The sequence below is a fragment of the Hyperoodon ampullatus genome (genome assembly GCF_949752795.1).
Source record: "Hyperoodon ampullatus genome assembly, chromosome: 3".
In the NCBI taxonomy this organism is placed as follows: domain Eukaryota; kingdom Metazoa; phylum Chordata; class Mammalia; order Artiodactyla; family Ziphiidae; genus Hyperoodon; species Hyperoodon ampullatus.
This window is the reverse complement of record NC_136916.1, coordinates 80,604,801-80,630,571: the sequence shown is the minus strand read 5'-3', so window position 1 is coordinate 80,630,571 and position 25,771 is coordinate 80,604,801. Positions and strand designations below refer to the sequence as shown.

At 38.4% G+C, this 25,771-nt stretch overlaps 1 protein-coding gene across 1 annotated transcript in view; it reads left to right on the top strand.

The window, feature by feature from the left end:
- Nucleotides 1-25,771, top strand: part of CHD2 (chromodomain helicase DNA binding protein 2) — a 118,333-nt gene that overhangs the window by 49,746 nt on the left and 42,816 nt on the right. Inside the window, exons 16-24 of the mRNA XM_079700161.1 lie at nucleotides 6,377-6,565; nucleotides 14,133-14,295; nucleotides 14,635-14,787; nucleotides 17,282-17,353; nucleotides 20,401-20,550; nucleotides 21,316-21,464; nucleotides 22,509-22,605; nucleotides 23,256-23,348; nucleotides 25,459-25,629. Coding sequence (XP_079556287.1) covers nucleotides 6,377-6,565; nucleotides 14,133-14,295; nucleotides 14,635-14,787; nucleotides 17,282-17,353; nucleotides 20,401-20,550; nucleotides 21,316-21,464; nucleotides 22,509-22,605; nucleotides 23,256-23,348; nucleotides 25,459-25,629 — 1,237 coding nt within the window. The remainder of the gene's footprint in view (nucleotides 1-6,376; nucleotides 6,566-14,132; nucleotides 14,296-14,634; nucleotides 14,788-17,281; nucleotides 17,354-20,400; nucleotides 20,551-21,315; nucleotides 21,465-22,508; nucleotides 22,606-23,255; nucleotides 23,349-25,458; nucleotides 25,630-25,771) is intronic.

The window sequence follows — 25,771 nt, the reverse complement described above, 5'->3', positions numbered from 1 at the left end:
GTTATTTTGTTTTTTTCTCTATTTTAGAATTTCATTTATTTCTACTCTCATTTTTATTATTGCCTTCCTTTGTTTTTCATTTAATTTTCTTATTTTCTGTTTTCTTAAGATGGAAGCTTAGATTATTGATTTAAGTCTCTTTCTTCCTTTTCCCAATATAGGTACTTAAAGGTATAGGTTCCCCCTATGTCCTGCTTTAGCTGCATCCCATAAATGTTGATATCTTGTGTTTTTGTTTTCATTCAGTTTCACCTATTTTTGAATATCTCTTGATTTTTTTCTTTCATGCATGGCGGTTTTTTTTTTTGAGAAGTGTGTTATTTAATTTCCAAATATTTAATTATTTCCCAAATGATCTGTAGTTTACTTTTATCTTAGAGAACACGCTTTAAATGAATTGTTACTTGTTATATGGTCTACTGTGTTTTCCATCTTGGAGAATATATTCCATGTGTACTTGAAAAGAATAATGTTTATTCTGCTTTTGTTGGGTAGAATTCTATAAGTGTCCATTAAGTCAACTTGGTTAATAGTCTTCCTTCTGTATCTTTGCTGACTTCATGTCTAGTTGTTCTATCAGTAATTGAGAGTGAAGTATTTTAATATTTAACTACAGTTGTTGAATGACCTACTTCTTTCAGTTCTGTCAGTTTGGGGGTTCTGTTGTTAGGTATGTGCACATTTGTATTTGTTACATATTCCTGATTTATTGACCTTTTATCATTATAAAATGTCCCTCTTTATCTTTAGTAATATTTCTTGTTCCTTAGGTCTATTTTGATTTTCTTATAGCTCCTCAGCTCTCTTCTGGTATCTGTTTGCATGGAATACTATTTTCCATTGTTTTACTTTGAACCTGTTTATTTGGGTCTAAAATGTGTCTCTTGTAGACAGCATATAGCTGGATCTTCCTTTTTTCTCTAGTTAGACAATCCCTGCCTTTTGGTTGGAGTATTTAGTTCATTCACATGTAATGTAATTATTGATATGGTTGGATTTATATCTGCTATTTTGCTTTTTCCCTCTGTATGTCATATTTCTTTTTTGTTTGTTTCTTTTTTACTGCCTTCTTTTGTTTCAACAAGTAGTTTTTAGTTTGCCATTTGGATTCTTCTGTTAATTGATTTTTTTAAGTTTTATTTTGTAGTGCTTGCTCTAAGGTTTTTAGTATATACATCTTATCACAATTTTCTTAAAATTCATACTGATTTAATTTTGGTAAAATATAGCAACTTTTCTGCATCGTAGTTCCATTTTCACCTCCTTCCTTGTGTTGTAAACCTAAGAATACAGTGATATAATTATTGCTTTATTCAGGCTTCTGTTTTAAGGAAATTAAGAAAAGGGAAAAATATATTTATACAATCTTTTATGTTTACCCATTTTATGTTATCATTTCCAGTGATCTTCATTTCTTCCTGTGGATTCAAGTTGCCATCTGGTGTCACTTACTTTTTAGCCTTAAGGGCTCGCTTTAGTACTTCTTGTAAGGGAGGCCTTCTAACCACAAATTCTGTCTTCATTTGTCTGTGGCTGTTCTTTTTTCACCTTCTTTTTTTCTTTTTTCTTTTTTTTGGCTGCATTGGGTCTTCGTTGCTGTGTGCGGGCTTTCTCTAGTTGGGGCGAGTGGGGGCTACTCTTTGTTGCGGTGCACAGGCTTCTCATTGCAGTGGCTTCTCTTGTTGCGGAGCATGGGCTCTAGGGCATCTGAGCTTTAGTAGTTGTGGCTTGCAGGCTCTAGAGTGCAGGCTCAGTAGTTGTGGCACATGGGCTTAGTTGCTCTGAGGCACGTGGGATCTTCCTGGACCAGGGATCGAACTCATGTCCCCTGCCTTGGAAGGCGGATTCTTAACCACTATACCACCAGGGAAGTCCCTTCACCTTTATTTTTAAAAATTTTTTATTTTATTGCGGTACGCGGGCCTCTCACTGTTGTGGCCTCTCCCGTTGCGGAGCACAGGCTCCGGACGCACAGGCTCGGCGGCCACGGCTCACGGGCCTAGCCGCTCCGTGGCATGTGGGATCTTCCCGGACCGGGGCACGAACCCGTGTCCCCTGCATTGGCAGGCAGACTCTCAACCACTGCGCCACCAGGGAAGACCTCACCTTTATTTTTGAAGAGTAGTTTAAGACTCTTCAGAAGATGGATAGAGAAACTTGACCACTCTGATTTTGCATACGCTCACTATAGCTGTTAGTAGAACAGGCCTAGACTGTTTCCTTTTTTGCAGGTATCCTCACTATAGTATGCTTCTGAGAGAGGAGGCCCCTCTGCACCCCTGCTTCCTATGCCTTCCCTTAGAACAGGGTTTTCTCAACCTTAGCACTATTGACATTTTGGGCTGGATAATTCTTTTTTACAGTGGGGGCTCTCCTTTGCATTGTATGATGTTTAACAGCATCCTTGTCCACTACCCACTACATGCCAGGAATGACTCAGTTGTGACAACCAAAAATGTCTTGTAGCATTGCCAAGTGTGCCCCAGAGGGGCAAAATTACCACCAGTTGAGAAGCACTACGTGAGCAGGTTCCTCAGGTCTCCCCACATTGCTCATTCTGTCATCCTCCACCCTCCCCACCCCGTCTCACTGCTAATCTTTTGCCTGTCCTGTTTCCTGCTCACCTGGATCCTCTGTTCCTTCCATAGAACTCTGTAAGTCAATAGTAGTCACCTTTCTGAGGAGGGAGGCAGTTGCCCCCTTTTCTTTTTGAACATTGTGTCCATTCTGTAATGAATACCCTGTCCATATCATGTATTAGCAGAAGCCCATGTTTTTATAAAGTGTGCTTTTCAAAGGTTATATGTGCTGTAAAACAGATAATGTATAAAAGTTTAGAGACAGTGAGGGTATCAATTATTAGTTATTAATCTTTGTTTTCTGAAATGGATAAGAGAATTTTCATGTATATTACTTTATAGTTTTTATATTGTTTTCTTATATCTAATTTTTGATACACTCTCTATGTTTAGCCTCAGATTGTAATAAGAATATGCTGTCGTAGAGAGATGATGAAAATGTGTCTCATATCACACGGTTAATAAGTGGGTGGACTGAGTTCAGTTTCTGGCCTTCTGTGACCGAGGCCAATGTCCTTTAAACTTCAAATTCTAAGAGAAATAGTACATCCTTCATAGCACCATTGAGATGAAGTAAAAGCATTCTACATAGTAGGGATCTTGAGGCACTGTGGGAACATATGTGCTTGATATTTAGAAAAAGAAATGTGATGCCTAGTTTCCTCCAACGAATGATTAGCTAAGATTTGCCCTTCTGTACTTGGCTACTGAAGTGGATGGTAGGGATTTTGGCTCCTAAATGGCCATAATTCATTTTTTGTTGCTGTTAAGCACCTGTGGCATTCCACCCAGCATGGGCTACGTTTTGGAAAGAGAGGAACTTTGAATTACTTTTTCCATTAGAGATGATCATTCAGATAGTGTCTGCCAAAGTTTTCCATATGGCCAGTTGGATTACTTATTGAAGGATGGATTGGAGTTAGAGATGTGCTGTGTGTGTGTGTAAGAGAGCCTTTTCTCTTTGCAAACTTTGTTTTTAAAACATTATTGTTTTCAAACATTTAAAAAAAAATTATTTTTCACAAAGATGCGTGTATAAGAAGGAAACCCATTAGTTAAGGAGTGGAGATTTTCCTTTATGTCTGCCTGAGCTTACTGTGTGGGTGACAAATCCTTTGAAGTATTTTCCCCACCCTTAGCAGTAGTTCCTGAGGTTCATTATGGCTCTATACAACCACTTGTTCTTTTTAAGGAAATGATCCACTGAAGAATTGTTATTGTACAGAAGAGAATTAGGTTTGCTCAGGTAACTTCTGGACTCTCCCCTCCTCAACTGTGATAGGCCATTGTTCTCAACATCCAAAAGTTAGTCATCTTTTTAACCAACTAAAATGCTGTTTCCTTTGTGCAGAGTCAGTCCGAGCACATTTCCTGCATGGCGGCTCTGGCCAGGAGCCTACCCTTACTGTATGTTATTAGTACCCTTATTATAGGTTTATATCAGTGAGCCACTTTGTTTTGTATCTAGTATTTTGCACAGCATGGAGCTTGGCATTAAAGATAGAGCTATGACTACATCAGAGTTCAGCTTATAAAGATAATCGTGTGCAAATATGTACTTCATGCCCACCCTACAAAATAACTCAGTTTGATAGAGTATTTTCAGAGATCTTACCTCTTAGTGTTGAAATCTTTTTTTTACTTTTGCTTCTGCTGTCTAGGCCAGTCTGTGAATTTTTTTGCACTTTTCCTTTCACATATTTATCTCATGACTTCTAGTATACCATTCTCACTGCTTTGATTTAATTTTTTTTTTTTGTTATTCCTCAGTAGAGTGAGCTTCTGTTTTTCTAAAATCCCAAGATATGGAAAATTTAAATAATCAAAATTGTTTCTACTTTGGTGAGAGACATGTTAAATACAGAAGTTGATTAACAGGGAAATAACCAAAATAATGACTCTCTAGGCTGTGGTGTGGTATCATTATATCATTATAAGTTCACCACAATGACCATATACCTTTTATATATGTGGTATTATAAATTGACGGTTGTCTATTGCAGGGAACAGCAAACTTTTTCTTAAAGGACCTGGTAGTAAACATTTTCAGCTTGTAGGCATTATGGTCTCTGTCACAGCTACTCATCTGCTGTATAGACAGAAAGCAGCCACAGGTAGTTCATAAACAATTCAATGTGTATATAAAGAAATAGTATCTCATATTAACTCCTTTAACGTAGTAAGAGTACACTAGGTGGGTGAAAATATTTGTTCCCTAAGACAGTAGGGGAAGTAAGTCTTGTAAAAAAAAAGTTTATTATTTAAGTTTTTAGACTAGTAAAGTTTTAATTAATTATAATATGTGTTACATAAATTAAAACATTCTTTTGAAATTATCTCTCAGTTCTTCAGAAAATGGCCTGATATATAGTGATGGTCCCTCATTTCCAGTTGCCTCATACATTTTGTGTGTGAGATGGTATTGAGATAGCTTAGTTTACATTGTTCCTTTTAATCCTCTTATCAGTTTTAACTCATTTTATTTTATGTTCTTAGAGTACCTTCATAGCAGCGTGGCAAAATACAGTTTACTTTAGTTTTGTTGAGCTAGAAGCATTAATTATGTTTTTAGATCTCTACCCCAAAAGATCGTTTTGTCTGCTTCTCCAAACATGGTTGTTTCAGGCATTTCCAGCTGTCACTAGGGCTGATACTGATGCTCCTAGTGCCTGATGAAATGCTTGGCCATTCATGAGTTCAGAAATGACAATGGCAGCAGACTCTGTTGACATCCTTTTGCCCGGTGACAGTGCTAACATTTGCTCTCTTTGACTTTCTGTCTTATCAGAGAGCGTATTACATAGCTCTTGATAATGTCGAGTCACTGAGTTTATTATTCTGGGACTTCACTGGCCTCAGCAGAGCTGGGCCTCCTGATGTCAGAAAGCAGACCATGGGGCAGCGCCTCACCCACTGAGCTTCAGTCTGCACACAAAACTAAGCAACTTCTTCCAAGTACTTTGCTGGCTTTCTAGTAGCAAGTCAGAGCATATTTTCCTAAGCCTCATGAAATAAATTTCTTTCAATTATTATTTTTGAAAGAAATTTGATGTCCCATACTGGATTTCTGCCACAAATCCTTTAGTGAACCAAAGATGGTTAAATTAAGATTTAAACAGGAGAAACTTTTATCTGTAGAGTTCAGGCAAAATTATTACAGGTGATAACATTTTAAAATTCATTAATAAATTTTGTGTCCCCAAGTTCTATTAGTATTAATTTTGTATCACTTATATTGCTCTTCTTGTCTGGGGGCTGTCACTTGTTTACTGTCATTATAATCCATTAACTTTTTAATCTATGAGCAGTGAGGATTACTGATGGAAACTGTATAACTTTTACCTCTGACTAGTGATAGCTGTAATATCACCACTAATTATTCTTTGACCTCTGAATTTTGTTTTCCCAGTAAATTGCAGCTTATTAAAAGATACCTTATGATTAATTTTTCTGCCTAACATTTTATCACAGTAACTTATTATGTTACTTACATACTACTTGCATGATATACTGAAATATTTTGTGAACTCTAGATCCAGTCTCAGAATTGGAAACCTGCTGTTATCTAGTGTAGACTGATGGAATTGATTCAGTTGGTTTTCCCTTGCCTTTTTGTTTTCCCCTCTCTTGTATTCAAGAGCTAGTGACTGATAAAATTTATTTTTCCTTATAGGGAAGACTCATTTTTTTTAACAGATTTTTTTTTCCTATTTGGTTCCTTAAAAAAGAAATTTTAGTTGGAAAAATGCTTTTTTTCTTCTTTGTAATTAAGTAACACTATACTGTGTCATCTCTAGGTTTGAGTTCTGGGAAGATTTTGAGGAAGACCATGGGAAAGGGAGAGAGAATGGCTATCAGAGTCTTCATAAGGTGCTAGAGCCTTTCCTTCTCCGGAGAGTGAAAAAAGATGTGGAGAAATCCCTTCCTGCCAAAGTGGAACAGATTCTCAGGGTGGAGATGTCAGCCCTTCAGAAACAGTATTACAAGTAAGTTATTGGCTGGGTTAAGCCTGAGTGGGATTAAGATCAGTACCAGGGGTACTTCCCTGGTGGTACAGTGGTTAAGAATCCGCCTGCCAATGCAGAGGACATGGGTTCGATCCCTTGTCCGGGAAGATCCCACATGCTGTGAAACAACTAAGCCTGCGAGCCACAACTACTGAAGCCTGTGCGCCCTAGAGCCCGTGCTCCACAAGAGAAGCCACCGCAATGAGGAACCCATGCACCACAGTGAGGAGTAGCCCCCACTCGCCGCAACGAGAGAAAGACCAAGTGCAGCAATGAAGACCCAGCGCAGCCAAAAATAAATAAATAAAATAAATAAATTATATATTTTTAAAGAAGATCAGTACCGGGGGCTCCCCTGATGGCGCAGTGGTTAAAAATCTGCCTGCCAATGCAGGGAACATGGGTTCAAGCCCTGGTCCGGGAAGATCCCACGTGCCACGGAGCAACTAAGCCCGTGCATCACAACTACTAAGCCTGTGCTCTAGAGCCGGCAAGCCACAACTACTCAGCCCACGTGCCACAACTGCTGAAGCCCGCACGCCTAGAGCCTGTGCTCTGCAGCAAGAGAAGCCACTGAAATGAGAAGCCCGCACACTGCAACGATGAGTAGCCCCCGCTCGCCGCAACTAGAGAAAACCTGTGTGCAGCAACAAAGACCCAATGCAGCCAAAAATAAATAATAATAAATAAATAAATTAATTTTAAAAAGAGCCAAAAAGATCAGTACCAGGAAGCCATGAGATATATAACTGACAAATAAACTGCCTTTTCCAGTGAAGCCTCAAGACAGATTTAAGTAGCAATTTATTTATGGTCAGAAAGAGGAAGATTTACTGTTCTTCCTTTTTTAGGTGAGAATTTGCACAGTACTTTTCATTATCTAAGTGGTCTGAAATATATGTTCTTAGGCTTATCCCTCTACTAATAAACAGGCATGTTTTATTCATTCATATATTTCTTCTCTGCCATTCATTCAGTCATTTGCTTCAAGTTCTGCAACATGCCAGGCATTCTGCTAGATACTGGAAATATGAAGGTAAATGGAATGTGTTCCTGCCAGAAGCCTGTTGTTTAGTCGAGAAGATAGCCTAGAGACAAATAATACAAAGTGTTGTTTATAACTGAGGCATATGTAGGGTAGTATGGAAGTTCAGAAGGAAAAGCACTCACCTCTGTACCAAAGGTTGAAGACTCTTTTCTTCTAGCACTCCAAGTGGCATGGGCAGGTTATGGACTTGGTTTAGGTTATAATATGTTAAAGGTAAAATGGTGGGTTTGAGACAGAGGGTGGTATATAAGGTACTTGTCATGGGCTTTCAGTTTTGATGATTTAAAGTTGGATCTGGAATGATTGGAAATAATTGTATTGCCATGAAAATTACAGTCTTTTAAAGTTAGAGGTCTGGTAATCTTCCTAATGATATTCCTTGCTTTTTTTTTTTTTTAAACATCGTTACTGGAGTATAATTGCTTTATAATGTTGTGTTAGTTGCTGCTGTATAACAAAGTGAATCAGCTGTATGTATACATATATCCCCATATCCCCTCCCTCTTGCGTCTCCTTTCCACCCTCCCTATCCCACCCCTCTAGGTGGACACAAAGCACTGAGCTGATTGCCCTGTGTTATGCGGCTGCTTCCCACTAGCTATCTATTTTACATTTGGTAGTGTATATATGTCCATGCCACTCTCTCACTTCGTCCCAGCTTACCCTTCCCCCTTCCCGTGTCCTCAAGTCCATTCTCTATGTCTGCGTCTTTAGTCCTGTCCTGCTCCTAGGTTCTTCAGACGCCCCCCCCCCCCCCCCCGCTTTCTTTTTAGATTCCATATATATGTGTTAGCATACGGTATTTGTTTTTCTCTTTCTGACTTACTTCACTCTGTATGACAGTCTCTAGGTCCATCCACCTCACTACAAATAACTCAGTTTCATTTCTTTTTATGGCTAAATAATATTCGATTATATATATGTGCCACATCTTTTTTATCAATTCCTCTGTCGATGGACACTTAGGTTGCTTCCATGTCCTGGCTATTGTAAATAGAGCTGCAATGAACATTGTGGTACATGACTCTTTTTGAATTATGGTTTTCTCAGGGTATATGCCCAGTAGTGGTATTGCTGGGTCGTATGGTAGTTCTATTTTTAGTTTTTTAAGGAAACTCCATACTGTTCTCCGTAGTGGCTGTATCAATTTACTTCCTGCTTGTTCTTTTTTTTTTTTTTTTAACATCTTTATTGGAGTATAATTGCTTTACAATGGTCTGTTAGTTTCTGCTTTATAACAAAGTGAATCAGTTATACATATACATAGGTTCCCATATCTCTTCCCTCTTGCGTCTCCCTCCCTCCCACCCTCCCTATCCCACCCCTCTAGGTCGTCACAAAGCACCGAGCTGATCTTCCTGTGCTATGCGGCTGCTTCCCACTAGCTATCTACCTTACGTTTGGTAGTGTATATATGTCCATGCCACTCTCTCACTTTGTCACAGCTTACCCTTCCCCCTCCCCATATCCTCAAGTCCATTCTCTAGTAGGTCTGTGTCTTTATTCCTGTCTTACCCCTAGGTTCTTCATGACATTTTTTTTTCTTAAATTCCATATATATGTGTTAGCATACGGTATTTGTCTTTCTCTTTCTGACTTACTTCACTCTGTATGACAGACTCTAGGTCCATCTACCTCATTACAAATAGCTCAATTTCGTTTCTTTTTATGGCTGAGTAATATTCCATTGTGTGTATGTGCCACTTCTTCTTTATCCATTCATCCGATGATGGACACTTAGGTTGTTTCCATCTCCTGGCTATTGTAAATAGAGCTGCAGTGAATATTTTGGTACATGACTCTTCTTGAATTATGGTTTTCTCAGGGTATATGCCCAGTAGTGGGATTGCTGGGTCATATGGTAGTTCTATTTGTAGTTTTTTAAGGAACCTCCATACCGTTCTCCATAGTGGCTGTACCAATTCACATTCCCACCAGCAGTGTAAGAGTGTTCCCTTTTCTCCACACCCTCTCCAGCATTTATTGTTTCTAGATTTTTTGATGATGGCCATTCTGACTGGTGTGAGATGATATCTCATGGTAGTTTTGATTTGCATTTCTCTAATGATTAATGATGTTGAGCATTCTTTCATGTGTTTGTTGGCAGTCTGTATATCTTCTTTGGAGAAATGTGTATTTAGGTCTTCTGCCCATTTTTGGATTGGGTTGTTTGTTTTTTTGTTATTGAGGTACATGAGCTGCTTGTAAATTTTGGAGATTAATCCTTTGTCAGTTGCTTCATTTGCAAATATTTTCTCCCTTTCTGAGGGTTGTCTTTTGGTCTTGTTTATGGTTTCCTTTGCTGTGCAAAAGCTTTTAAGTTTCATTAGGTCCCTTTGTTTATTTTTGTTTTTATTTCCATTTCTCTAGGAGGTGGGTCAAAAAGGATCTTGCTGTCCTGCTTGTTCTTAATTAATACAACTGAATAAAAACAAGAATTTAATTTTCAAAAATTACTATCTGACTTTTTTGCCTAACACTGCCTTGATTTTTAAAAATCTTTTTATTATGGGAAATCTCACATACATACAAAAATAGAATGGTGTGTATCCATAATCCAGCTTTTATATTTACTGACTCCTGGACAGTCTTAGTTCATCTATATCTTCTTTTGCATCCCCATTTCCACCCCTAGGTCATACGAAACATATTCCAGGTCCAAATCATAAGTGTTTCTATATATCTCTAAAAGATAAGGACTCTTAAGAGTTAAGTAAAAAAACCCCAAAACCCCCCAAGCTCATGGAACAGATTGGTGGTTGCCAGAGGCAGGGATTGAGGATGGTGAGAGAAATGGGTGAAGGGAGTCAAAAGGTTACAGAGTTAAGCTATGACATATATGTCACGGGGATGAAATGTACAGCTTGGTAACAAAAATTAATAATTCTGAATTGCATTTTTTTTTGAAATTTTCAAGAGAGTAGATCATAAAAGTCCTCATCACAAGGGAAAAAAAGTTGTAGCTATTTATGGTGATGGATGGTAACTAGACATTGTGGTGATCATTCTGCAATGTATACAAACACCTCATTATCATGTTTTATGCATCTGAAACGAATATGACGTTATATGTCTGTACCTCAATTAAAAAAAAGTTAAGCATAATTTCAATACTATTTTTATTATGCCTAAAAAAAAAACCCCAGTAATTCCTTACTATTTTTATAATGTACAGTGAGTGTTTACGTTTTCCTGGTTGTCCTACACACACACACACACACACACACACACACACACACACACACACACTTTGCTTGTTTACATTGGGATCTAAGTAAGCTCCATACATTATGATTGGTTGACATATCTCTTAAGTTTATTTTAAGTCATTTTCCCCTCCGTCCTTGTAAATTTTTGAGTGAATAAACTGAGTCTGTGTTCAACAGATTTTTTTCACAGCCTGGATTTTCTGATTCCAGCTCCGTGACATCATTTAATATTTTCCTGAGAACACATTGTTTCCTTTACATTCACAGATAAGAGTAGAAGGTTGGTTAGACCCAGATTCAGTGTGAGTATTTCACAGAATGCAATCTGTTATAGGAGGTTGTCTTCTTGTGATATTAGCAAATGTTGATGAGCATTGCCTAGATCATTAATTGATTAGGGATTACAAAGTGGTAATATTCAACTTTTATTACTCCTTTGTTTATTAGCTGGAATACTTCTGTAAAAAGAAACTTCCCCACATCAATGAGGAACAGTTCATATAGGAAAGACAGAATAAATGCATGGTTCTTTCTGATTTTTGAATTTAAAAATTTTCATTTATTTACTGTTTTTTTAAATTGAAATACAGTTGTCCCTTGGTAACTACAGGGGTTTGGTTCCAGGGACCTCCCCTGCCCCCTGCTCGGATACCAAAGTCTATGGATCCTTAAGTTCCTTACATAAAATGGCAAAATATAGTTGGCTCTCTGTATTTGCAGATGTGGAACCTGTGGATGCGGATGGCTGACTGTACATTTGACATATAATGTTGTATAGTTTAAGGTGTGTAGCATGTTAATCTGATGCATTTATATATTTTAATCTGATGGCCATTGTAGTGATAATTAGCACCTCTATCACATTACATATGATCCTTTCTTTTTAGTGGTTGGGATTGTTAAATCTAGTCTCTTAGCAAGGTTGATGATTATAATACATTGTTGTTGTCTGTATACACTATACTGTGCATTAGATCTCTAGGGATTATTTACTACCCATTCCAGGTTTGTACCCTTAAACAACATCTGTCCTATCCCCCACTCCCCACCCCCTGGTAACCACTATTTTACTTTCTGTTGTTACAAGTTTGGCTTTTTTAGATTCCACATATACATGATATCATACGTTACCTTTTCTATCTCTGTCTGGCTTATCTCACTCAACATAATATGTTCAAGGTTCATCCATGTTGAATTTTTGACGTTTTCAAAAGAAAAAATGGATTATCTATCTTCCTTCCAAGGTTTGACCAATGAGGCTTATTGGTATGATTATGAATATTTTTGTATGATTATTGATTCATCAGTAAACATATTTGTGTTTTATTCTGTTGCAGTTATTATCTATACTCATGGTCTAATGGTCCCAGTTTTAGCCAGTGGGAGCTTGTTGAAGTTCTTTTGACAAAATCCAAGTTGTAGTTGATAGCTTCTTTGCTTTCTGGAATGATAAAATGCTCAGATTCATCTCGTTCATTTCCTGCCCCAGAACTAGAGTCAGCCAAAAAGCTTCACATACTGTTTCATTGGAAAATGGTATTTGGAGGTCACAAACGTCACTGGGGGTGCTCTTTGCAACTGCAGCGGATATTATTCACTGGTCTTTAAAGTGGACAGAGTTAGGAAACTTGTTTCTTTTTAAAGTTAAAAATACATCATGAGTTTTGTTCAGTTAAATAGTATTACAGAAATTTTATTTGACCTTAATGAATTTGTACCCATGCCAAACATTCGACTTCTCAAGTGCACCAGCCTAATTCACACTACACACACAGTCTTAAAATAATGGTGCCAGGATTACCACTAGCAAGATGAAGAACAAAAACAGGTTAAGGTTTTTTAAAATAGTATTTTTTTGTTTGTTTTTAAAGGTATATCCCACTAGAAATGGGTAAGAGGCTTAAAGCACTTGAGATGGTTTTTCTTCTCTTTGGTTAGGTACTGACTGGATACAATAGTTTATTTACTTCATTTTAGTGTTTTTTTTTTTTATTTTAGGGATTGCTTTGTTTAATTTTGGTCATGATTATTTGTAATATTTATAGAGTTCCGAAGGCAAAGCTGCCATGCCTGGCATGTTCAGAGATATCTGGCTTCAATCCTTGTCTCCTCCATTCTAGTCCCTTTTTTCCTTAGGTAATAATTACTTGTGTATTTAAAAACTTAATGTTTATCTTTCCTTTATTTTTTAATTTTTAAAATATAAGCAGATACATGTTAACTTTTTTTATTGCCTCCTTCTTGTGCAAGTGGTAGCATACTGTATGCATTTTTCTATACCTTACTTTTCTCACTTAGTGATGGGAATCGGCTGTGCTGGAGAGCACTCCATAGTAGTTTATAGAGACAGTCCTTTCTTTTTACAACTGCATAGTGTATCTGTAGCATAGTTTATTCAACTAGTCTCCTAGTGATGGACATTTGGATAGTTTCAAATACTTTTATAAATAGTGCTACGGTGAGAATCCTTGAGAATTCCTCTTTGAGATGGATTCCTAAAAGTGTGATTGCTAAAAGTGTGAAGAAATTTCACTACTCAGAAAAAAATCAGTTCTAATATTTTCAAACTGGGATAGAAAACATACTTGTTATGAACACTGTATTATGTAAAATACCCTTTTACAACAGTTTAAATGGGTATGTAGCTTCTTTTTTTTTAAACATTTATTTATGTATTTATTTGGCTGTGCTGGGTCTTAGTTGCGGCATGAGGGATCTTTTAGTTGCGGCATGTGGGATCTTTTAGATGTGGCATGCAGGCTCTTAGTTGAGGCATGCAAGATGTAGTTCCCTCACCAGGGATGGAACCCAGCCCGCCCGCATTGGGAGCGTGGAGTCTTAACTGCTGGACCACCAGGGAAGTCCCTGTAGCTTCTATCTTTGGTATATCTAATTTATTTAACTGATTTTCTAATTTGAGACATCTTAATTTCCACTTTTATACTACAATAAAGACTGCTTCAGTGACAGTCATTGTTTATATAAAATACATATATGTAATATATGTTCTATGAATATATATATTTGTTGCTATTATTTTCTTTTAATATTCCTGTGTTCATCCAGGTTGAAATAGCCAATAGAATGATTAATGGTCTGAATCTGACTGGAGATGTGTGAGGGTTCCTGGTTAGGTGGCAGGAGATATAAAATAAAGCATCCCTCCCTGCCTTTTTAACTCCCCCCGCCGCCTCCCACCCTCAGTAACACTATTTTCTTTTATAATCTGCTGGTATCCCCAACTCTCTTTCTTTGAATCTAATAATATCATTATTATCTTAATTTGCAGATGGATTCTGACTAGGAATTACAAGGCTCTTGCCAAAGGAACAAGAGGCAGCACATCTGGTTTCCTTAATATTGTGATGGAACTGAAAAAGTGCTGCAACCACTGTTATCTCATTAAACCTCCCGAAGAAAATGAAAGGGAAAATGGACAGGAGATTCTTCTGGTGTGTGCTTACCTTGTTTGTAATTACTTTCTTAAAGACACTTTAGTTTCTATAGATGCTTTTTACCAAAATGCTCCTTTTCCTCCTTGATAATTTCAAGGAGCATCAAAAGAAGCTTTAAAAACAGGTGAGAAAAGTCAAACAGCTAGGAAAAATCTGGAAAGTATATTGTCACAGATACTAGGTAAAGAGCATTTGAGGAATTGCTTGTCAGCTAGATTGCAGAAGGCTTCCAAAAGCTTAAAGATCATTGTAAAAACATGAACTCTTATTAGAGAGGAAGGGCAGATTGAAGTATGCTTTTGAACATGATGATTAGAATGTCTTTTCAATCTTCAGTCCTTGATCAGGAGCAGTGGGAAGCTGATTCTGTTAGATAAACTGTTGACAAGACTTCGAGAAAGAGGGAACAGAGTCCTTATCTTCTCGCAGATGGTGAGAATGTTGGATATCCTGGCTGAGTACCTGACTATTAAGCACTATCCTTTCCAGGTGAGGATGCTTGGTACTTGGGGTCTCTCCCTTCCTCCTTTCCTCCCTCCCTCCCTCTAGGTTGTATGCTTTGCTTGCTAAATTATCCTAAAGGAGAAAACAAGAGTTTTCTTGTTTGAAACAAATTGAGATTAAGGTTCCAGGCGGGTCTTAATTTTTACTTCCATGCCTTTAGGCTACCCTGTAATGAACAAGATCATGGGAAGATTATTCTTTTTTGGTGGGCGAGGGATGGGGATTAGAGAAAGGAAAATTGGGCAAGAGAAGTGTTGTTAGATGGTATCTTACATCTCTGAGCCTGTGGTAAAAGTAGCGAGGAAGGAAGTGTGAACCTGATGACAGAAGCCCAAATCCTAAGAAAGAAAGAAAAAGAGAGGTGACAGTGTTTTATATTACACCCCAAAGGAAGCTGACCCTGGCTGTGAGGCTGGGGAACTCAGGAGAACAGTATACTTGAAACCTTGCTCATCCCTGAATATACTTTGCAGAATTATAACTTTGGGTTTTTGTCTTCATTCATTAATCTCTTATAAGATAAGGAGAAAAATAAGGGGGAAAAAGAGTTTCTTCAGCATAATATTTTTCTACGTGTTAGACAATGGGAAACTTATCTCTGATTTATTTATAGACGTGTGCAATTTACCTTGATTTTTGGCCTAATATTTTTATAATGCCTTGATTTTTTTAAAAAATTAATTTTATTTTTGTCTATGTTGGGTCTTTGTTGCTGCACGCGGGCTTTCTCTAGTTGCGGCGAGCGGGGGCTGCTCTTCGTTGCGGTGCGTAGGCCTCTCATTGTAGTGGCTTCTGTTGTTGCCGAGCACAGGCTCTAGGTGCACAGGCTTCAGTAGTTGTGGCACATGGGCTCAGTAGTTGTGGCCTGCGGGCTCTAGAGTGCAGGCTCAGTAGTTGTGGCGCACAGGCTTAGTTGCTCTGCAGCACGTGGGATCTTCCTGGACCAGGGCTCGAACCCGTGTCCCCTGAGTTGGCAGTTGGATTTTTAACCACTGTGCCACCAGGGAAGCCCTGCCTTGCATTAAATAAATTTTTTCTTTAATTTTGGATGGACTCATGCAGTTATGCTGATACTGAAGATACTTGAAGGCAGTGATTCTCTCTAAGAAGGCCAAGCTTTAAAACTCAGTAACAGGTTTTCTTTCAGCATACCCTGAAAGGCGTTGTTATATCCATAATACCTTGTGTGGTCTTTCAGCAGTTGTCTTAGAATATAGTTAAATACTGTGGTTGTTACCAAAAATAGCACAGTACAGAGAGTCAGTGATCTCTCAGTACATCTGACTCCTGGGAGCTTTCAGGTCTAGCTCATCATTTGGTATCAAGTAAAATAAGAATACGTTATTTTTCTCTCTAGGGAATGAGTAGTCTGGTGTCCACTCAGGTTATCATGCCTAATGTCTTCTCTTAGAATATTGAAAAGAGGGCATTTGGGTTTTCTCATTTCAAATACTGGTTGTGAACATGCCATTTAAACTTATCTTTGGGTCACGGCTCTCAGTAGAGTTGGTAGTCAGAAAGAAGAAAGGGGGTTCCCATGTGTGATTCTACCTGTGATCGGTGGCTCTGGGTTTGGTGGACAGAGCGCTGAGCTGTAGGTCCTTCCACTGACTCCACCCCTCCCCTGTCACTGATCACTGGTCAGCTGACATCTGCCTGGTCAGTTTTGCCTTCGGTAAAATGAGGTAGTTTATCTCAAGTGGTGATTAAGGGAAAGTAATGTGAAAATGATTTTAAAGAGTGAGAAATGCTTTATATACAGCATACAAGTAGTAATTCTTCAGTATTTACATATTATATGGTTTCTCTATGGTGACATTGTTTTGGACCTAGAATTGACATATAGTCTAATGTAAGAATTGTATATGGTAGTAAATGCCAGAGGCTCTCTTGAAGATACATTTTGGCTGTTTGAACACTTTGCTCTGATTTTAGAGTGTAATTTTCAGAAAAGCTGGGATATATGATTCACTTAATTTTAACATTTTCAATATTATGGGGAAATGTTTTCCAAATAAAATTATGTAAATAATTTTTTGGTTTATGGAGCACTTAATAACAGGGCAACTTTTAGCCATGTAGCTAAGGAGCACCATTTTTCTTCAGGAGCTAATCATGAGGTGACCAGTGGTACTATTTCCTAATCTCTTTGGTACCCACAGATGTAGAAGCAGACAAAGCCTCTAAGCACAGCTTGGGTTGCCACCTTTCTCCTTATGTCCTGGTGGCCATTCTGATCCTTGGATAAACTTAGATGGCCGTTAGAATCAGAAGCTTCTGACCTTGAGTTTGTAACCGGAGAGCTTGGGGCAAGTCGGGTGTGCTGCTGAAGCACAGCCCCTGGACAGCACTTTGCCAGTGTGTTCCGGTTATTTTTACTCAGTGGGTGTTGGAGTGATGAAGGTTACAAGTCTGGTGTTCTATTTTGAGTGTAGCTGATCTTCCTACCTTATGATTTTCTTATGGTTTATTTTTACAGCGTCTGGATGGTTCCATCAAGGGAGAAATCCGAAAACAGGCACTGGACCACTTCAATGCAGATGGGTCTGAGGTATAGCATGCATGACTTTGTTATTTGGGCAGCTTGGGCTCTGTATCAAGGGGAAAGCCTTTCTAGCTTAATGTATTCTGTTTCAGAAACATTTCACAGTGCAACTCTCCTACCTGATAAGGGAAGGAGAAATCACTAAAGATGCCTCTTAATTTTGTTTTTTGTCAATCCAGAAAAGCATATGCATGCTTGTTTGTCTCCCCTGGTCTGGATTAATGACTGAGTAGTTCCGGTATCAATTGAGGGTTCTCTGGTGGCTTTCAGATGCCAAATTTCTGGGCCTAGAAGAACCACAAGGCAAGGGTTGGGGAGGGCTGGCTGGTAGGATTAATTTTGACATGTATGTTACATCAGAAGGTTCTGATCTAAACTTTTTTTGATGACTTGCGTCTTGAAAAGTATGTTTGCTATGTCTCAGATTTGTTGGACCCTGGTAGGATGTGGCTTAATTCCCTTGCTTGGGCTAATAGCAACATTGGTTAATCTGTTAAGTATCCAACTTGAATTTGGCATTATAAAGTATTTTGTTTTTAAGGTACATGTGGAAGAGCACTTAGGACAAGTTAGAAACCGTGGTAACCTTGTAATTTGTGCATATCAAACTATTAAATACCATGGGATGTGAGAGAAGAGGGGAAAAGAAGTTTAGTGTAAGTAAAGCTATAGTGGCGTGAGGAGTTAAGAAAGCCATGGTGAGGGCCAGAGGTAGAACTAGAAGTGTTTTGGAGAGAACGTTAGAGCTTCTGAAGTCTGGGCCACTATTCTGTATAGATAGACCAGGCTTAACTTTCTGCTTTCTCAAGAACTTTGAACACTCTTAATGTCTGTCTGTCACTCCAGAATGGTATGACTCTTGCCCCTTGAATAGCACATAAGCCTAGTTAGACTATGGTATTCTGGCTGTTTCTCCAGCCTAAAATTTTAGTTCTCCTTGAGGAATTTTGGGCACTAATCTCTTCAGAACCAAGGCTCTCAATGGTCAAGGAGAAGAGGACTGTAATTACTAAAAACATTGATAACCATCTAAGTCCATCCTCCTCTCTCTCCTCCCTATTTTCTCAACTGTAAAAGCACCCTGATGCCCTACTTCATAATCCTGCTGTGACGACTAAGTGCAATACTCCACACATAGCACTGAGCGCAGGGCCTGGTACATAGCAAGCACCCCATCAGTGTTACCTGTTTCTCTTCAGTATTTGTTGAGATTGGTTTTTTGGTCCATACTGTTAGTTTAAAACACAGTGTGAGTTGAATGTTTCATATCGCCCTTTCTCAAAAAAAAGCTAAAGTGCCTTTCTTCGTAGCTCTCTGTTGATTCCCCTGGCTGATGGCTAGATATAGAATAGAGATTCTTTACCATTTTCTGCAACTCTGAGTCTTTTTAAAATTAATTTAAAAAATTACTTTATTACTGGGGGAAAGTATTATAAACACATTTAGAAATTTTGGAAGATGGTGAAGAGTACAAAGAAGAAATACTATACAAAGAAGAAAACTTCCATCCCAGAGAAAGCTTGCTGTTCACATTATTTGGGTGCATTTCCATTCATCCTGGAAGAAACCCTTTGTTTCTTTCTGTGTTTGCCCAGTTGGGATCATGCTGCATATAGTTTTGTGCTCACCTTTCATTCAAAATTCTACTCTGAGCATTTTCCCGTGTCATTAAAGATTTAAAAAAACTAATTTCTAATATTTTCTCATGCCTGTTCCATCATTTATTTGACCATTTTATTGTTGTCGGATGTTTAACTAGGATATGAGCATGTAAAAAAGATTTTGATACATTTGCTAAATCACTCTTTCCAAACAATTTATATTCATAATGTTTATGTATGAATATTTCCATTTTACTATTTGATAATAGGCACAAATAATGTCAATATAATTCATATTGTCTTTGATAAAGAGTGACATTGAAAATATTTCTTATGATCATTCAGACCCCAGATTTCATTTAAGTTTTAGGTGTCTCATTCTCAAGTGTTTACCTGCAGGCTTCTCTTCAGAGTGTGGTGTTGCTTGGTATCTCTACCAAGGCTCACAGACTATGCTTCAACCCCCCTGTTAATCAGTTCTTTATTGGAATTGTTTAAAGCTCTTGTGAGACAGCTCTCTCCATTTTTATTTCTATGGCATAATGTTGGTGAATGTGACTGTTATTTAGAATGTGGAGACCTTTTCATTGCATCTGTGTATATGTATTAAATACACCCATTTATCAAAATGTAACTCAGAACTACCAGTTTTTGAGTGCTATTTCCATGCCAGAAAGGTGTCAGTCTTTGATACATGACCAAATTCCCTGGAAATAGAAATCTGTTTGGCTTTGGTTTTCTCTGGCTCATAGAGTTTATTCTCTGCCTCCTGCCCATTTTTTTTCTGAGCACTCAGATGCAGGCAGGTGTACTGTGCCTGCCCAGTCTCTATTATCATTGTTGTGGAAACTGGAATATGTCAGTGCCTGGGTCTTTCCCACACACTGCTGTTCGGCCACACCTGCTCTGGTTTTCTCTGTGCATGTTCCGTGGTGATTGAGGATCCTGTGCTGTCCAGTGGTTCAGTCATGTGATCTCTTAGTGTATAGTGTTTCTGTATTCCTCACCAGCCTAACAAATGAATGGACATTTACCCAATGAAGTCTCCTTGCTCATACTGACTGCCTTACATGGCATAGTCCACCTTTACCCAGGAAATAAGTATCTAAGCAACTTGCTGAAACGATCCTCATGATAATTAAGTTTGTCTGGTTTCTGTTAACTGCTTGTATACTAGTTTTAGCCAGGAGAGAACACCAATTCTTTTGCTCCTGTTGCCTTATCAGATTCTACTTTACTCCTTAGTTCATTGCACTGACTCTTACCTCTTAATCAAATGAAAATTCACTCTGCCATCAAGTCCCTAACATTCTTGTAGCCTCCATAAAGTTTGTCCATCATATCTCACTTTTCTTCACACCTGCAGGGGTTTCCAGGTATAAGGGCTTATTGGACTGTGAAACTGTTTCTGAGAAGGCCACTGCATAAAGTAGTATATTGCATTGTGTACAGGACTTCTGTTTCCTGCTCTCGACAAGGGCTGGTGGCCTGGGAATCAATTTGGCTTCAGCGGACACAGTCGTCATCTTTGATTCTGACTGGAACCCCCAGAACGACTTGCAGGCACAAGCCCGAGCCCACAGAATTGGTCAGAAGAAGCAGGTCAGTGGTGAGGGGCCTCTAGATGCGGCTTGGAGGGGAGGGGGCAGGGGAGGTTATTCAGCCCTTTCAGGATGTTTGTACAATGCTTTTTTTTTTTTTTTTTTTTCCTGTTTTGTCTTCATTTCCCCAAGGGTAGATGTCTGTTTGTTAATTAGTACGGAGAAGCTGTCTTCGGGGCTGAGATGAGCTTATAGATATGAAACTATTCTCTTTCTCTGTTTGAAAAGTATATCACCAGTAACTTTCTGGCTTACTCAAAGATATATGATGAATAGACTTAGAATTGAAATTTTCCATCTATTTTATTATGGAAAAGCTGTTAAAATATTCTAACATTGTTCAAGGTGGTCTACTTTTATTACACATGACCAATATTAGCTCTGTGGTATGTTGGAAACGTACACACTTGTTTCCTTCATAGATGAATTTCAAAGTCTGCTCTAGTACTGGGTACCTCTTAAGTTTCATATGTGGCCAAAGATTCAATTTCAGTGAGACAGATCATTCTTTAGCAGCATTTTTATTGTTAGAACAAGGCTATAATAACAGTTCCTTAGAGGCTATTTTATTTAAGAATGTAACGTGCTGCAAATAGTAAAAATATTGCATGTACAATACTTAAGTTGTCTGCTTGGATGGATGGCTTACAAGTGGTATGCCATAGCAGAGGACAAATATTTTTTTATTTTCCCCCTTGGTTTTAGGCAGAGGTAACTTTTTTGTATGTGTGATCAGGCATAAGCATAACATTTCCTTTTCCTACAGGTAAATATTTACCGCTTGGTTACAAAGGGGACCGTGGAGGAAGAGATCATAGAACGGGCCAAAAAGAAGATGGTATTGGACCATCTGGTGATTCAGCGCATGGATACCACTGGCCGGACAGTTCTGGAAAACAACTCTGGAAGGTCCAAGTAAGTGCCAGAAAGATGGGAGAGGTAGCAGAGTCAATTTTATGTCAACATTTGGTATAATTCATTTTTCTAATAGGATGCTTTACAACAGACATTAATCCATTAGTTACCTGGAAAAGGCCAAGCCAAAACTGCAAGAAGATTGCATTTTTATTTTATTTTGCTCTCACTGTTTCTCCTTCTTCTTTGGGTTCTTTTTTTTTTTTTTTTTCCCCCATATCAGCCCTTTTCTTATGTGCCCTCTCTCTCTCTTCTCTCTTTCTTTCCTGCCTCTCTTGCCTTTTGCTTTTGGCTCTGCCTGTGACATATGACACAGCAGCAGCAGTGGCAGCTGTGTGCTCCCCGTTGGGCTTTCATCCTGGCACAATGTTGCCTTGGACTTTTCAGCAGTGAGAATGCACCAGATTGAATTGGTATCTATTTCTTACTGTTGGTAAAAATGTTTGTGTGGAGATTATCTTTCCTATTGAAAACAGAAGGCTATAAAAGGAAAGTGGTTAAGTTTTAGTTGGCTTTATTTGGAAACACAACTATTTCTCTTAGAGAGTTTACATTTTGACCAAATTGTTGAGTATCTTCTGAGGCAGTCCTACAACTTGTGTTACAGGTGAGATCAAATGAGCCCTTCCTAATTAGATGATGATAATTTTCCATTAAAGAGGAAACTAGGCAGAAAAAGCTTGTTCTTTTATTTTGGACCAGAGATGAGGAATTTGAAAATTCTTGGTGAATGGTAACTTTCTGAGTCAAAGGACAAAGAGAGAACTCCCTTCTCTCATGTTGCTAATTATCTTTCTTGCTTAAACATGTAACAGATGAATCAACAGGAAAATAACTGATTTCTTAGTCTTTTGTTAGTTTAGGTTTACCACTGCAGAATCATCCTGTGGATTAAAAAACATGAAATATTTGTGAGATCATTTTTCTTGTGGCAGAATTTATATCTTCACCAGTAATTTGACCTCTATGAAGAATAGATATTTAGAACTCCATAGAGGTTATCTGACATTCCTAAAAGATTACAACTACATTTTATTTCTGCAGTTCAAATCCTTTTAATAAAGAAGAGCTGACAGCGATTTTGAAATTTGGTGCGGAGGATCTCTTCAAAGAACTTGAAGGGGAGGAATCAGAGCCTCAGGTAGTCAACAATAAGGGAAAAAAATTTCTTGATAAGTATCATCTGTGAGAGTCTGACTTTTTCTGGAAGCGATTCTGAGTCTGAGGCTTTTATAAGGAAACGGTAGTTACTTGCAGAACATAGTTTCTCTTTTTTTCTTACAGAGCTAAAAGCTCTTACTAAATTGACTAGGAAAGAATGAGAAAAGCATTTGAGGATTTTGTCTTTGGTCTTTTTTTTTTTTTTTTTTTGCGGTACGCGGGCCTCTCACTGTTGTGGCCTCTCCCGTCGCGGAGCACAGGCTCCGGGCGCGCAGGCTCAGTGGTCATGGCTCACAGGCCCAGCCACTCCACGGCATGTGGGCTCTGCCCGGACCGGGGCATGAACCCGTGTCCCCTGCATCGGCAGGCGGACTCTCAACCACTGCGCCACCAGGGAAGCCCCTTTGGTCTTTTTTATTCCAATTTTATTTCTCGTAATTTCTGAAGTTTCATCTTATCATTTGTATAAATAGTAGCTTGAAACATTAGATATAAAGGACATGAAACTGAGAGTATAAAAGAAAATGGAATATCAGAGAAGAGAGTTGGTTTATTTGGACCAGTCATTTTCAGTAAATGCTTAACACTGCTTGCCTTTTTACCATGTTTGTGTTGCTCTTGTTCTTTTAGGAAATGGATATAGATGAAATTTTGCGCTTGGCTGAAACCAGAGAGAATGAAGTCTCAACAAGTGCAACAGATGAGCTTCTGTCACAATTTAAGGTATGAAAATCATTGTCTGAGAAAGTCTTTGGCATTGATTCATGAACCAATAATAAGTAATGCCTGTCAGTACTTTCTGGGTGCAGGGGACTCTGCTTTTCTCTTTACCTAAGTTGACTCATACCCCTCAAAATTATTCTCTAGAGTTCCAAGTATGATGTGGGTATAGACTGTATAGTCCTCCCCATGAGGGTCACCGCTGAAGTGGTCCATCCTGCCCAGATTCAGTGGGTAGAGGAAAAGAAGTCGGTGTGACAAGGGCTGAGAATAAGCTGTCAGTGGGATAGGTGAAGAACTTGATAGTGTGGAGCTCTGGTAGGGGTGGAGAGGTTGTGGGAGAGACATTAATAGAATCATAAGAAAGAGAGGTCAAAGGTATGAAAATAGAAGGTGACAATTGGGAAGCTCTTGACTTGGTGGGATTTTTTTTTTTAAGGATAGTTATGGGGTAGTTAGTGGTATTTGATAGAAAATTAAATGAGATTAGGACTAAATGCAGAAGCTGGGCACCTGATGAGTAGGAGATGACAGCATTGGGTATAGACATTATTAAAAAGCTTAGTGAAGAGAACAGTGAAAGTAATTTATGAGGATAGAAGGGTCAAGCAAGGCAAAGTTTTTTAAAGGTGTTACCAGATTTCTAGGTTGAGGAAAGAAATTGAGAATAGGGAAATACTGAAGGTTCTAAGGAAAGAGGAAAATTTGATTGCATATTGCCCAGGAGGAGACTGGAACAGATATAGTCAAAAGCACAGATGGAGGAACTGGCCTTTGAAAGAAAAAGGGAAGTATACACTTCAGGGAATAGAGGGGAGAGAAGATGTAGGAGTTCCAACTGGTGACCTTAATTACCAGTAAATTAAGTGAGGTGTTTGCTGAGAAGTGGAAAAGATTTGGAATAGTCTCATCCAGGGGCCAGGAGTTGCCAGGAGGAACTTGGTTTAGGGTGTAGAGCTGAATTTAGAAGATGGGGCTTCACATTAGAGCCAGTCAGCAGGATCATATGACTTGCTCCAGAAATACTTGAGGTCAGAGAAGTTGAATCAGTTGGCCATCCCAAGGTGGGAGATTGGCTTGGGAGGCATCGAAGAGTCATCAAAGTGGCAAAAGTTTCCCAGATTCCAATGAGAACGTGGTTGAATGGATTCATCATGGTTTGATTCCATGCATGTTAGAGAAGCAGGGAAGACCTAGAGGTTACATTGATGGTTATGTGTGGTAGACCCATAAGGGTTGAGGAAGAAGTGTTTGAAAGGAAGCATTATTTTGTGATGAAGTCCAGGGTTGGCCACAGGTAGAAGTTGTCCTGGTGGAAGAAAAAGGAAGGAGTTGAGTGGATCATGGAGCTCTAGGATCAGAGTTAATGTGTCTGTGGATGCAGAGGATGGAGGTGAATTGCTAGTGTTCCAACTGGATTTCACTTCTATGGCTACTGCTCCCTTCTTAAACAGAAGTAATCTTCATGATGGTGTCCTGGTCTAAATATCTTAAATATTTGATATGAAATAAATGGAATATTCTTCCAGGTTTTTTTCAATTTTTGCATTTTGTGTTCTTGTTTTTATTCCTAAGACTAACGTGCAGTTTTGAGCATATGAAATTCTTACATACCTTTAGCTTCTATACTTTTGATAAAAATGAATAAGGTAACCAATAGCTACTGCTTTGAGTTATGGGTTGTTTCAAATGAGCTCTATTCAGTAGCGATTTATAATGTATAGGACTGTAAGTTTGTAATGGATTAGTATTAGGTTTTCAAATGTTATAATCTAAATAAATCTAAAATTTCTAGTTAGTACATAAGAACGTGTATGATTTAACAGCAAATCTTTCAATAAAACTTATAATAAGACAGTTTGTAGCTTTATATCTTTCCCTGTTTTTCAGTAAAATTTCTGATGAACTTCAGGATTTGGCAAGTAGATTTTGTTGGGGGGGGCGATAAGGGAGAGATGAGTAGAAAATTGATTATTTGATTATGTAATATCACAGGAGTCCTATTATCATTCATAGCATGTTAGATTAAAAACAGTGCTTGAGTTGGTGTGTTAGTAGATGGTGTTTGGGAAATAGGGAAATGTCAGACAATGGGTTGTCCATTTGTTTTAAGGTTGCCAACTTCGCAACAATGGAGGATGAAGAAGAACTAGAAGAGCGTCCTCACAAGGACTGGGATGAGATCATTCCAGAGGAGCAAAGGAAGAAAGTAGAGGAGGAAGAGCGGCAGAAAGAGCTGGAAGAAATTTATATGTTACCTCGAATTCGGAGTTCCACTAAAAAGGTGATCAAGTAACATGAAAGATACGGAAGTATTGATACTTCTTATTTTGTTCACCTTATGTTGTTGTCCGGATGTGGAGGGTTCCAGGGCAGAGTTATAGGAAACCTAGCAGAGGGAAATGGAAAAATACACAAGGCTCATG